The 12,579-nt window shown below is 46.5% G+C and overlaps 1 protein-coding gene across 3 annotated transcripts in view; it reads right to left on the reverse strand.

Annotated features, from left to right (window-relative positions):
* Window positions 1-12,322, reverse strand: part of Tmc3 (transmembrane channel-like 3) — a 34,906-nt gene extending 22,584 nt beyond the window's left edge. For all 3 annotated transcript variants that reach the window (XM_013512572.1, XM_013512573.1, XM_005381451.2), the window contains exons 1-9: window positions 12,086-12,322; window positions 10,764-10,910; window positions 6,539-6,614; window positions 5,037-5,118; window positions 2,785-2,891; window positions 2,022-2,120; window positions 1,804-1,946; window positions 543-690; window positions 1-44 (exon numbers count right to left, since the gene is read on the reverse strand). In XM_013512572.1, the coding sequence (XP_013368026.1) occupies window positions 1-44; window positions 543-690; window positions 1,804-1,946; window positions 2,022-2,120; window positions 2,785-2,891; window positions 5,037-5,118; window positions 6,539-6,614; window positions 10,764-10,910; window positions 12,086-12,174 (935 nt within the window). In that variant the 5' untranslated portion in view covers window positions 12,175-12,322. The remainder of the gene's footprint in view (window positions 45-542; window positions 691-1,803; window positions 1,947-2,021; window positions 2,121-2,784; window positions 2,892-5,036; window positions 5,119-6,538; window positions 6,615-10,763; window positions 10,911-12,085) is intronic.
* Window positions 12,323-12,579: the final 257 nt, after the last annotated feature.

Here is a 12,579-nt window from a genome sequence, read left to right on the forward strand (position 1 = left end):
AGGTTTTTGCTTTTCTTCTTTTCCTGTTCTTCAAGGATAGCCTCCTTTAAGGAAAAACACAGGCAGCATTAGAAGCTCAGCACTGTCACTAACTGTAAATCATTAGAGACGATTTATCCAGTACTTGAGCATATCTTTCCAGTGTCTACAAATTTCTCCAGTTAGCTTCTACTGATATAAGTGAACTTAGTACCAATGATCTGATAACCATTTGAAGAAAGGAGACTGGAAATTGAGAAAAGTGTGATATATCGAAGTACTGGACTTAAAAAAAAAAAAACAAACAACTAGGGTTGTAAGTGGCCTGTGGGGTCCAGGGTGGCCCATGGTTCTGACTGCTTTTCATTGCACTGATGTCTAAGTTAAAAATAAAAACCTCTATTCCCTACCTTATAGGTAATTATTTACAGGTTATATGCATGCACCATGGCAACAACCCATTAGGTAAATTGTCAAACATGCACAAATTGAAATTCTAAAGGGATGGAATAAAAATAGTAAAGAGGAGCTGCGGTGCCCCTCCTGCCCCCAGCCCTCCGCACCCTGATGCTGTTGACCACAGCGGCAGTCTTGCTCTCCGCAGCCTCCGGGTTCCCGATGAGGTAGTCCCAGGCGCAGAACACCCGCCAGCAGAAGGTGTAGTTTTCACTGGACGCGCTGGCCAGGCTCATGCGGGAGTTCTTCGCCATCCTGCAAGAGAGGACTGCCAGGGTGATGCGTGAGCCCCAGGTCAGGGGTCCACTCCAGGCTGCCACCCCGCCATGGCCCCAGGAGGGGACAGTGTAGCGCTCGGGACTTGGGGGAAGGACAGCAAGGTGACAACATACTGGGTGAGCCTGTGCAGCTAGAAGTCCCACAGCTGTGAGCCCAGACATTACGGTCCCCATCTGTGACTGGGGAAGAGTCCGCCCATTTGTCCTAAAGTGTCCCCTGGGCCACTGCCATGATAACTGCCCCTGGGGGCCGGCTGAGGGGTCTGGCCCTCTTGCACACCATAGCCCTTTAGATACTGTATTTGAAAGCAGGAGTCTAGACTGCTCCTGGGGAGAAGCTGTTCCTGTGCCTTGTAGCGTTTTCCCTGAAGTACAGTACCTTTTAGCTCCATGTCTTCCTCCAAGTTTGCTCTGATTTGCCCTTAACCTGTAACATGTAGTACAGTACTGGAACATTCCATCTGGGGCCTTCAGTCCACAGGAGCTGGTAGGTTTGCTTGTCGTATGTATTTTTATCCCAAGCACCTCTTGGCTAACATGCCTGGGGAGGGGGGCCTCTGTGGCCTGCATTGCTTGTGCTCCTTACACAGAAACAAGGAAGCCAGCTGGGAGGGAGCCAACCTGCCCATTTTACAGACAAGGCCTCGAGGGGGACTGTGAGTGGCTACAGGACTCACAGCGCTGTCCTGTGTACTGTGCCACCTCTCAAGGACAGACTAGAGGTGCCGGCTGCAGGACAGCATGCACAGCTGGGGCCCAGCAGGACCTGGAGCCAGGCCAGGCAGACACAAAGGCAGAGCAGGGAGCCCTAGCTCTGGTCTCCTAGGCCACACTGTGTGTCTCCATTAGTGTGTTACCACAGTTTTAAGGTTAGGTAAACTGGCAAGTGTGTGGCACTCGTGTCTCTGCATATCCAACCCAGCACCTGGCCCTTGGCAGTGAGCACGGGGATGTGCTGCTTACATGAACAAGGGCCCTCTGGCCTGTAAAATGGGTGCAGTGACACCCTCAACCTACAGGGTCACTGATGAGATAGCATCAGGTCACAAATCATTGTGAGCACAGGTCTTGAGAAACTGAGCAGTCGTACTTTTTTAAAAGAATGACAAAGCTGTAAGCGAACACGGCCATCCCCACCAGGAAGTAGGCCAGGGGCAGACGGTAGCCAGCTCGTCCAATCCTCCTCTCCCTGCCGTAGTAGCCGTAGAAGAGGACAGAGTATTGGAGGTAGCCCTGTGGGGACACCATGCCCGTCACTTTCAAGAGAGGACACCAGGCCCCCTCCCCTCCCGTGTGTGCCAGCCTCACCCCAAGGGACCAGACGGTGTCCAGGTCGTGGGCTGATGCAGCCTGCTCCGGTGGGATGGTCTTCCTGGCTGTGCTTCCGAAGGGCTGGCCAGCGATCAGCTGGAGAGAAAGGGGTATCAGTGATCCCCCTTGTGAAGGACCGTGTGGCTCCAAAGATGCCACCCCCTACATCTTGGGGTGGATTTCTGCTTGGTTCTATGGATGGAGAGCTCTGTGTGGGCATGAGATTCCCCTGGGCCTTAACTTTCTGAACCACTGTGGCTTCTGCCAGGGGACTTTTGGGGTCCCTGGGTTTCTGTGATGGTCCCAGAAATGATGGTCCCACTATCTTGTGAGGATGAAGTTTAGCTGGGTAAGGGATTTTATTTTAATCTGTGGTTGGCAAACTGGCACGGAGGCTAAATCCTGAGATTCATACAGCCTGAGATTGAAGAAGAGCTTTTGTATTTTTAGATGGCTGAAGGAAAAAATTGAAAAGAAAACCGGTGTTCTGGGACAAAGAAAAAATTATATGAAATGTGTATTTCAGTTTCCATAAATAAAACTTTGGAATGCAGTCAACATACACCGGCTTATGCACACTCTATGGCTGCCTTTGCACCACTGCAGACCTCAGCAGGTGACAGAGACTGACCAGCACATAAGCCTGAAATACTGTACAGCCCTGCACAGAGAGGGGTCCTCACACATGCATCATCCTTCCCGCAAGGGTAGCAAGAGCAGGTGTCTACAGTACTCTAACGTCTCTTGAAATAGTTCTTACCTCTGGAATGACAATAAAAGCACCTGTCATAATTGTGAGCACAATGTTAATCCCAAATAACCATCTCAGGAATATGAAATAGGAGGCCACACCTGACCCAAAATGACCTAAAGAAAGACAAAATAATGAGAATACTTTACATTCAATTCTCACAGGGCAATAATACTCCAGAAAGCAACACCGTAATTGTCCGGATATTGGCAGGGCCAAAGGAAAAATGTAATTCATGATGACTATGTTCCCCCAAAATGGTAATTTAGATGGACCAAGATGCTATGAATATTTACTACTTCTGTATGTAGAAAAGTTCTTCCTATACCAAAAATACCATTTGAAAGTCATTTCCTTAATGACATATTTATCTAAAACGCTGTCAAATTTATTATATTTCAGGAATGTTAAAAAACAGCATCTTTTGAGAATCTGATATATTTCTTTTTCATTACACATCATTTTGAAAATTCCAATGATTTTTTTTTATTTTGAAGAGTAAACAATAATTAAAAACATTAGAAATGGTACAGAATTTCAAAAAACAAGATGATATGAATTCAACAATGGTTGTTCTATTGCATATTGTTGCCTTCAAAGTAGTTGTTAACATTACCAATTATAAGCATGCAAAATTGGTCAAAAATATTAAGCATTAACTGTTCCTTTCAATAAGCCAATAGAAACTAGCAGTATAATTATCTTAGCTATCTTGTGTAACTCCCTATGTTTTTTCACCTTCTTTGTTTCTTTTCTCCTTTCCTTCATCCCAGTTGTTCTTTCCTGCCAATGATTCTCTTTTGAAGATCTTTTGTCTTAATTTCAAGATAAAACCAGTTTGTTAGAGCTTAGCAAAGTGGGTGAGGGCCACATGGGGGCTCTTTCCCAGTTTTTTATATACCTACACTTGCTCTAAATTAAACAGTAAGGAAGTGCTTAATTTCATTTAAATATGTAAGGTTTTCCTAATGGTTGTATAACTTTCAGATTTACTTTTTTTTGTATGCACAATTTTTTATCTATGTACCTTAAAGTACAATAATAATTTCTTACTGAACTTTTATAATTAGGCTGGTTCTCTTTTGAGATCAAATCACTGATATTTTCTTTTAATTCTTTCATGGTTTCCACTTGCATATTTAAATATTTCATGATATTTTAAAATGAGAGAACTAAATCTTCTCTTTGAAACAGTTGCTTCTGTTGTTCCAGCAATATTTATGGACTAATGTAGCCAGATTCCTATAATTATCATATGCTAAAAGTCCATGAATATTGTTACTTGACCTGAGGTTTTTATTTAATCTTTTGATTTCCAATTCCTGAGTTATGCTATGCTGTTTTGATTACTTAGCTTCTTATAACGTGTTTTTAACATCTCAGTCATACAATTTCATCTGCATTTTTCCTCCTTTTTTTTTTTTTTTTTTTTTTGTCTTTTTTGAGACAAGGTCTCACTATGCAGTTCAGGCTGGCCTTGAGCTCACTTTGTAGCCCAGGCTGGTCTCGAACTTGATGATCTTCATACCTCAGCTTCCCGAGTGCTGGGATTACAGGTGTGCGTCACCATCCCTGGCTTCTTTATGTGGTTTTTAAATTACTCTTCTGCCTATTTTCTTCCATTAAAATTTTATGACCATTTTGACAGCTACTCAAAACAACTCAGAGAGACTTTTAATGAATTGCCTGTAACTTGCAAATACATTTTGAGAAGTCAGCATCTTCCAAATCTCACATCTCTTCAGAAGACTTTTATATTCTGGAATCCAGTTTTATAGTTTTCTTCATCTCAGAATTTTTGTTAAATTTATTCCTAGTAAATATATATATGTATGTGTGTGTGTGTGTGTGTGTGTGTGTGTGTGCGTGTCTGCATTTGTGTAATTGTGGATGCGATTTATTTTTTCACATTTTCTAAATGCTTACAATCATTTCCCTGAAAATATGGGCTTTTATATTTGTATTTTGCAAACTCCTCGCATTGCCATGTTATGTGCTGTCAGTTTTTTACTTCATCTTTTGGAATTTGTGTGTCTGACTGAATGAACAAGATGCGGAGGATGGCACTGCTACCTAGGAATGCAGAAAGACTGACGGGGACAGTTCCTGCCCTGGTAGGGAAAGATTGGGGTCTCCCATCTCTGGATCTCATGTGAGGCTGCACCACCCCTGGCTGTGCATATGAGGACCGGGACACCCCAGACCAAGCTCAGACTGTGAACTGGCCACTAGTCCTGCTTTTGCCACATGAAAGTACTTACTCTCGATTTTCTTTATCCTCATTTCCCAGGGGATGAAGATAACCACAAAATTACAGGCCAGACGAGCAAACTTCCGCCACAGCTAGGATAAAAGTGTAGTTAGGAACCGTCCATCAGGAGGACAGAAAGGCTGGTAGCACTAGGGCTTGGGGTGGGCAGGAGGCTTCTAGATGTACCCTGGCTACCTCTGACTGTGGTATTCATGGCTGCCATTGGCTCTAGAATCCAAGTGGACCCCAGCTTCTCTGTACTTCTGGCCAGGTGATCACACACCTCTGCTGGGGCCTGAGCTGCTGGGTGTGGGTGAGGTGCATAATGTCTGGGGTCCCAGCATACATTTCTCCTACTGATCCCGAATCAGGGACTAAGAATACAGGAAATCACTGAAGATGGTGTCTAAAGCCATACCCTTGACCTTGCTATAAACCTAGGGTAGCTGGGAAAGTGGATCCTGGCTAACAAGCTCTCAGGTGATGACACCTGCATCCCTGCCTCAGGACAAAGAGTCTAGCGCCCACCTGAGGATGAGCCCTGCCCCTGTGTGTCTGGTGACCTGCAGCACAGACGGCTTCTGGCTTCTCTCTTGGCTGAAGCTTCTAGGGTTAATAAGGCTGGAAATTTGTCTTGTGGGCTAAAGATGAAATTAACAGTCCCCCCCACCCGTTTTTTTTTTTTTTTCAGAATAACGCAAAATGTTCCCTGACACTGGCTTTGCTGTCCCAAAGAGTTGGCAGGTTGTGTGTTTTAATACACAATCGTGGTTTGTGTTGGAAACAATGTCATTGCACAAAGAGCTGCAAATGCATTAACCACACTCTGACTTGTCAGACAGCCTTCTGCCTCAGTGCAGAACCGTACAGTAATATCATTGTGGATGTGTCTGCTCAGGCCAGACGGCTGCTTGCAAATGAGAGTCTGAATTTCGTCAGAAGTTGGTGTGATATTTTCTGCTTAGGATTTGAGAGTCAACTCAAATACAGCCACTCTCATTAAACCACTGCACAGATTCTCCGTGGCTGGTAGTAAGTTGTCTGTTTGTTAGGTTCCCTAGCAATTTTACCCTTCTTTTTCAAAGTTATATGAAATGTCTTTATAGACAGACCATTTCAAGGTGTGTTAGAGTTTAGCTTTAAGTGACTGCTTAAGAAAAACCAGTCGAAACTTCAGCACTGCATTACAGCAGCAGAGCTGGAGGGAGCCTGCAATCCTTTCGCTGTGAGGGGCACAGCCTTGCCCCACTATGAGGCGACAGCAAAGAGCTCTGCATTTGTCGGGGCTAAGTCTGGGCATCCCTCTCCTGAGGCAGAAGGCTGAGCCAAGGTCACATGACTGGCAAGGCATGGCAGCCGGGACTGAAATCCAAGTTTTGGAAACTGAAGCTTCCTAGCCCAGAGCCCTGCTCTGAGCTGCTGATAGCTGAGCTCACAAACTACGGACCCAGGCAAGTGCAGCCCCAGGAAGCAGGGGGCGGGGGCGCGGGAGTGCCCTAGGTGGTTCTTTACCTCTGCACCTGCTGCTTGGTAGCCTCGGGTCCTGGTCAGCCTCCCTTCAAACTTCAGCACAATCTCCTTTGCTCGTCTGAGAAAAGAGAGACATAGCTGTGAGCACAGTCTTATCACACTTAAAATTTTTGCAGACTACGTGGAAGTGCAAGAGGTAAGTCACTAAACAAAGCTAGAAGGGATGATGTGGGAGGGAGAGCATCACTAGGTTTCATTTCCTGAATATTGTTAGAAATTTTTTCGTTAGCTGAGTGTACCTGTAATCCCAGCACTTTGGGAGGCTGGGGCAGGAGCATCATAAGTTGGAGCCCAGCCTGGGCAACTTAGAGAGACTCTGTCTCAAAGTAAAAAATAAAAAGTACTAGAGATGTAGCTCGGTGGTAGAGTACCTCCCGGTTTGATTCCAGTTCCACATGCAAAAAATTATTTCATAGGCACATAGATGAACTACTCCAAAGTGGTAAATGCATGTCAACAGTAATTACAACTAAATTTCTTAAAATTCTGGAGGTTCACTGGGAATCACTAGCTTTGGAAATCTTGTCTCAGCTCCTCTACCTAACAACTCTCCTATTTCTGTCAATTCCTCAGAAGTGAAAATCAGACTAGCCTCAGAGAGCCTGCTTCAAGGAAAGGGTGGCATCCGGTTAATGGGAGCAGGAAAGTTGTGTTTATTGAGCCAGGAACACCCTGATTCAGGCAAACCAACCACCCACACACCATTTTGTTGCATTAACCTGGTATTATTATCTAAGTGTTCAACCCTGAGAAATGGACAGGACCCATTGGGAATGATGGTTAAATCCAAAACGACATGAGCAACAGGGTTGGACTGACGGCCGATGCCACGGGGCAGACTGGAGCCAGAGACTCTTGGAGATGAGCATTTCCCCAGAGTAACCTCATTGTGCACCACCCCAGCGCAGCGGTCCTCCTGACCCTTTGCTTGTTTGGGTTCTGTGTTAAAGAACTTAGCTCTTCCACATCAGCCAATTGCCAGTTCAGCAAATTCTCGCCTCAGGGTGTTCCTGTGTCCCAAGCAGCCTCTTTGTAACATTGCGGCTAATGAATTCCTCCTCCAGACACAAAGGACAAACCAACTCTCTTTTTTCACAGCAAGCTGATCTTTTCAAAGCAGGACCCAACAGAACACTGGGGATTGGAGCTCTCTACCCACTCTCTGCAAAAACCCTTATGGTCATAGCCCTCCTGATGCAGTACGCTGGCTTCATGGTGGTCAAACAAGAAACAGAGATAGGGCTGGCGTCCTGCCCTACAGCATGACCACCACACGGGAGCCATCTTTAACAGATGTGCCTGCTACGGCATCTGAAAAACAAAGCCTAGCAAAGTCAAGTGACCGTACGTTTCATGTGTCTGTGATTCCTTCCTGCAGACATTTCTGCATGCCTATTTTGAGTTAGACATCGTAGAACAGAGAAATGCATGGCACAGAGTCGCTGCTCTGGAGGAGCTCCTGCTGGGTAGGATGAAAGAGATCTAAAGGTAAAATGAACAGGACAGCACGGGCCTGGCCATGCCATGGTGGCGGGGAAGCAGGGTGTGTGGGCCTAACCCGGGTATAGTCACAGCAGTGTGCTAGCTTCTCTGACCATTCACTTCCCTGCAGGAGAAACAGGTGTGTGTATCTCTTCCCAGACAGCTGCTTGGACCTGTGTCAGGCAAAGCTCCTGGACTTGGCTCTGTGTCCCCAGCTCTTCCCCAGTGAACCCACGATAAACCTCAGTGGGTCCAATCAGAGTGGTGCTGCTCCAGCAGTTTTCAAGGTGACAGAGAAGAGGTGTGTGTCACAGGGGCTGACGGATGGAGGTGCTAGGAGGGCAAGCTGCCCTTGGAGAGCAGTACCATAGCCAGGGGCACGGCCGCTGTCACCCAGCTGGAGCTCTGGCCAAGTGGCGCAGCCCAGCAGCATGGTGGGAGGCCTGGCTCATTTTTCCTTTCCAAGGGGCCTAGACTGAAAGGTGATCATTTGCTGTGCACTGGCCTCAAGGTGAAAAAGGCTTAAACTCTTATTATTCCAACAACGTTCAGTCATCATCATTCCTGAATGAATTTTAAAATCTCTGACAGAATGTGTCCTCTTTTTTTCTTTTTTTTTTTTTTTTTATCTTGTAGGTTTTTATCCTGTCAGTTAACTGCTGCAATGATTCCTCTGTTGGTGCTCCTGCGTTTTGGTACAAGAGACTCTGGACATGGGGTTAGAAAGCAGATGTCAGAGGCTTCATTCTAGCACTAAAAACCCATGCGCTTCTTGGACCGGTCTCTTCACACCCCCGGGTGTGCCCCATCCCTCCTAAAATGTGGACGTAGTGAATGGAAAAGTCCCAAGGACATCTTCCCTTGTGTTCTGGCCTTTCCCTACACTCTCCTGGCCTTGTAACAGTACCACCCCCTCTAATGAACCTGCCTGGCCTAATTCATGCTTCAGAACAGCCCATTCCAGACCAGGAGGCCCTCAGCTCCAGATAAACAATGAATTTTGTGCAAACAGGAGAGGGGCCAGCGAGCTCAGACTAAGATAGATGACCTGATCCCAGAATAGTGTTTCCGGCTTCCTCAGCCTCTCTGCTCCTCCAGCTCCCCGTGCGAACCCTTCTTTGTAGGAGAGCTGCTGCTCTGGCACTTCAGAGGCAGCGGCCCCTCTCGGGTCTTTATCTCAATAAAGCTGTGCTTTCTGCAAGTTTTTCTTTCTCTCTTTTATTTCTTTTCGTCTACTCTCACTTACAGATTGGAGATGACAGCTGATATCAGGACGAAGGCAGATAAAGGGGAATGAACGGAGCCCCCTGAGGGTGCAAACACGGTGGCCAGTTTAACTCTGTGTTGCAGCCACTGGAGGGGCAGGTGGCACCTGGAGGAGTGGTGCCCGCGTGGACATTTGCGAGAGGAGCAATGTGGTGGAGAGAAGCGCATGACCAGTAGGCAGCAGGTCCAGACAGAAAAGACTATGTGGCTAGGGTCTTGAAAATGGCACTACAGAGCAGGACAAGACCATGGTCCTGTCCACATAGGTGCCAAAAGTGCACCGCCAGGTCACAAGAGCACCAGGGGACCAGTCAGGGCTGCCAGCTGGCTGCCACCTGTGCTGTGACTGTCAGTATCACTGTCAGCATCATTGGCCAGTCACCCTTACTGAGTGACTGAGACACACCAGGGATAGCACTGAGCATGTGCAGGCTGAGCGCGTTTGACATCCTCATAGACTGCAACCAGTGTGTGGCCTCATATTCTAGAACTCAGGAGAATCAGCTTGAATGCAGGTTTAAAAATGCTGGGGAGCTGGGGTGCAGCCCCAGGCTGAATATGTGATTATCATGTGGGAGGCCCTGGGTTGGAGCTCCAGAACTGCCATAAGAAAAGAAATGCCGGCCCTGTCCCATAGTGCGGCTCAGGAGGTCAGAGGGCAGCACGGGGATTTGAGTTTCTAACAGCACCCGAGAGTCAGCAATCGTCACTGTTGGAAATGCTGCTGTGAGAGATAAAGGCTGCTCCTCACTATCACCTCACCTTGGAAGAGAAAGTTAGCGGTATTTAGAGAAATTAAGAAAATGAGTCAGGCTCGGTGGCACATTCCTGTAATCACAGCACTCTGGAGGCTTAGGCAGGAGGTATTGTGAATTGCCTCCCTTATGCAATTTAATGAGATACTGTTGCAAAAGAAAAATAAAAAGGGCTGGGGATGTAGCTCAATGCAAAGTCCCTGGGGTCTATCCTTCCCTAGCATTGAAAGGAAAAATACCAAATGGCTAGAGACTGGCAGAGATGATATTCAAATTCAAACAACTGTATTGAATTTCTCTGGACTTAATTATTGTACAACCAGAGTCTCTAGTAGGACTCTAAGTATCACCATAACTTGGGCTTGTTTAGACTTTTTCCCCCAAGGAGGCAATAGCAAGTGGGACTAAAATACCTCTTTCCCCTGAGGCTTGGCCTCTTGTCTCCTGTGAGTTTGGAGAGAGTGTTAAAATCTAGTGTTTGGGAAGCAGGCAGAAGACCAGAAAATTTCATCAACGCACACATTCAACATGCACACAGATACTGCACACCGAAACACACACACTCACACTTACATACCCTCTGCCATCTTACTGACATCTGTAGTCAAGGACCAGATCTTTGATCTTTGTTTCCATGGGGCAGGGCACAACCCTGTGTCAGAAGGCATCTTTACCACAGTCAGTCCCTGAGAGAGAGGCCTCACCTCAGCGCCCTCAGCTTCTGTCCCATGGTCCATGGTCTGCAGCGAATATTTGCCATGAGATCTTTCTGGAACTGTATGTTCTGGAAGATTTGTTCCGGGTCACTGCTGTCCCCTGTTTCATCAGTATTAAAGCTGTCATCCAAGTTACTAAATGGATCAGGGCATTAAGGAGGAAATCTGATTAGTGGAATTGCTTCCAGAAAAGATCATCTTTCCTGGGGAAAGTTTGACAGGGTCATCTGTATGACAAGTGCATGTATGCGTGCGTGTGTGTAGGGTATGTGGAGGTAGGGAGAGAACCAGCAGCTTTAGCAGCCTACTGGAATGTATTTATTTGAGTCTATTACTTTGATGATCAGGGAAGAAGGAAGGTTTCTCAGGCTGGAAGATATTTTTAGAAGACACCAAATCAGACAAGGAGTCACTTGGAAGGATTTGGTTCCTGGACTACAGCAATCTTGGTAGGCAAACAATTTTCTTTACAGGCTTATTGAAATACTTGGATAATTTTAGAAGCAGAACTCCTACTTGTTCCCCAGCTCTGAAGGTAAAGTAAATAAAAGCCAAACTTCTGTTACCTAGAGATGCCTTTCTGCCTGACCTCTTTGATTCATTTTAAACTCGAGCTAACAAAGGCAGAGGGAGGTGGCAGTCTCTATGAACAAGAAATTAGCTCAGCAAGTGGATATGGGCAAAGCATCAGGAAAATAGTTGCTCTCTAGAAGAATGATGTTTTAACATGTGGCAACATTTATTTCCAGTAATAATTAATATGCTAATCCTAATGCAACTTTTTTAGGACAGATGAATATTCATCTGTGACTATTAGAAGAGAAAGTATTTCCTGTGTTATTCTCTAATCCAGATTGTTTTTTTCTTACTTTTTCCAGTTTCTCCAAAGTAGAGGTTTTATTACTCATCGAAATGCTCATTACAATCATTTAACAAACTCAAATAGGATTCTCACTCATTTCCAACTGCTCTGAGCCTTTTCTAAATGACAGTGTATTTATTGTGAAAGATGTGTGGTCTGCAGTTTGGTAAACAGACAGAAAGAGAGAAAGCTCTTGTGTGGAGCTCGCTGGCATACAGCCCAAAGGGGAGGCGGGGTTCTGGTGTCCCATCCTGTGGCCCAGAGTGAACAGCTGCTGCCATCCTTTCCATGGGCACTGCTGAGGTCGTCACCACAGGTGTACAGGACCCTGCGGTAGTAAGCTTCTGAGTTGAAGGAGCTGAGCAGGATGAGGACATTGTCCCTGGCTTGGGGACCCATGCTCATATGGCTGTCTCCTCTGCCCTGCTGATGGAGGGAATCCACTTACCTGAGCAACAGGGACTCCTGGTAGAGGTAGCGCTGGCTGGCATTTCTCCGGATGCTTCTGTAGCGCTGGGATGCCTTTGAGGGCTTCATGGGAGGGGACTTCTTGCCAGTAGCCCTGGGGGCTGCAGGGAAACTAGGAAGCCAGCAGGCGAGGGAGGGTCTGTTCTGAATCAGGTTTCTGGAGTTTTAGACTTGGCCTCCCCTTCTCAACAGCAGGGCTGCGTGTGGTGTCTGCAGCTGGCACTAGGCGGGCACAGGAAGGAGCCAGGAGGCCGATTCTGCATATGTAATGTGGAGGGGCTGCAGCAGCGCTGATTGGCTGAAGTCCTGGCAACCAAAGGTGAGGCTTGGCCAGGTCATCTAGGGATGATTTAGTGCTACCCAGAGCCCTCTCTGTGACTCCTATGCCCAATCAGGGATCTACAGTTCACAAAGCACACTAGTCTATAGCTGGTGTTCACAAATTCTTTAGGGAGGAGAGGCACGGCTGTAACA

Source organism: Chinchilla lanigera, unplaced genomic scaffold (assembly GCF_000276665.1).
Source record: "Chinchilla lanigera isolate Chin_1 unplaced genomic scaffold, ChiLan1.0 scaffold00015, whole genome shotgun sequence".
Lineage (NCBI taxonomy): Eukaryota > Metazoa > Chordata > Mammalia > Rodentia > Chinchillidae > Chinchilla > Chinchilla lanigera.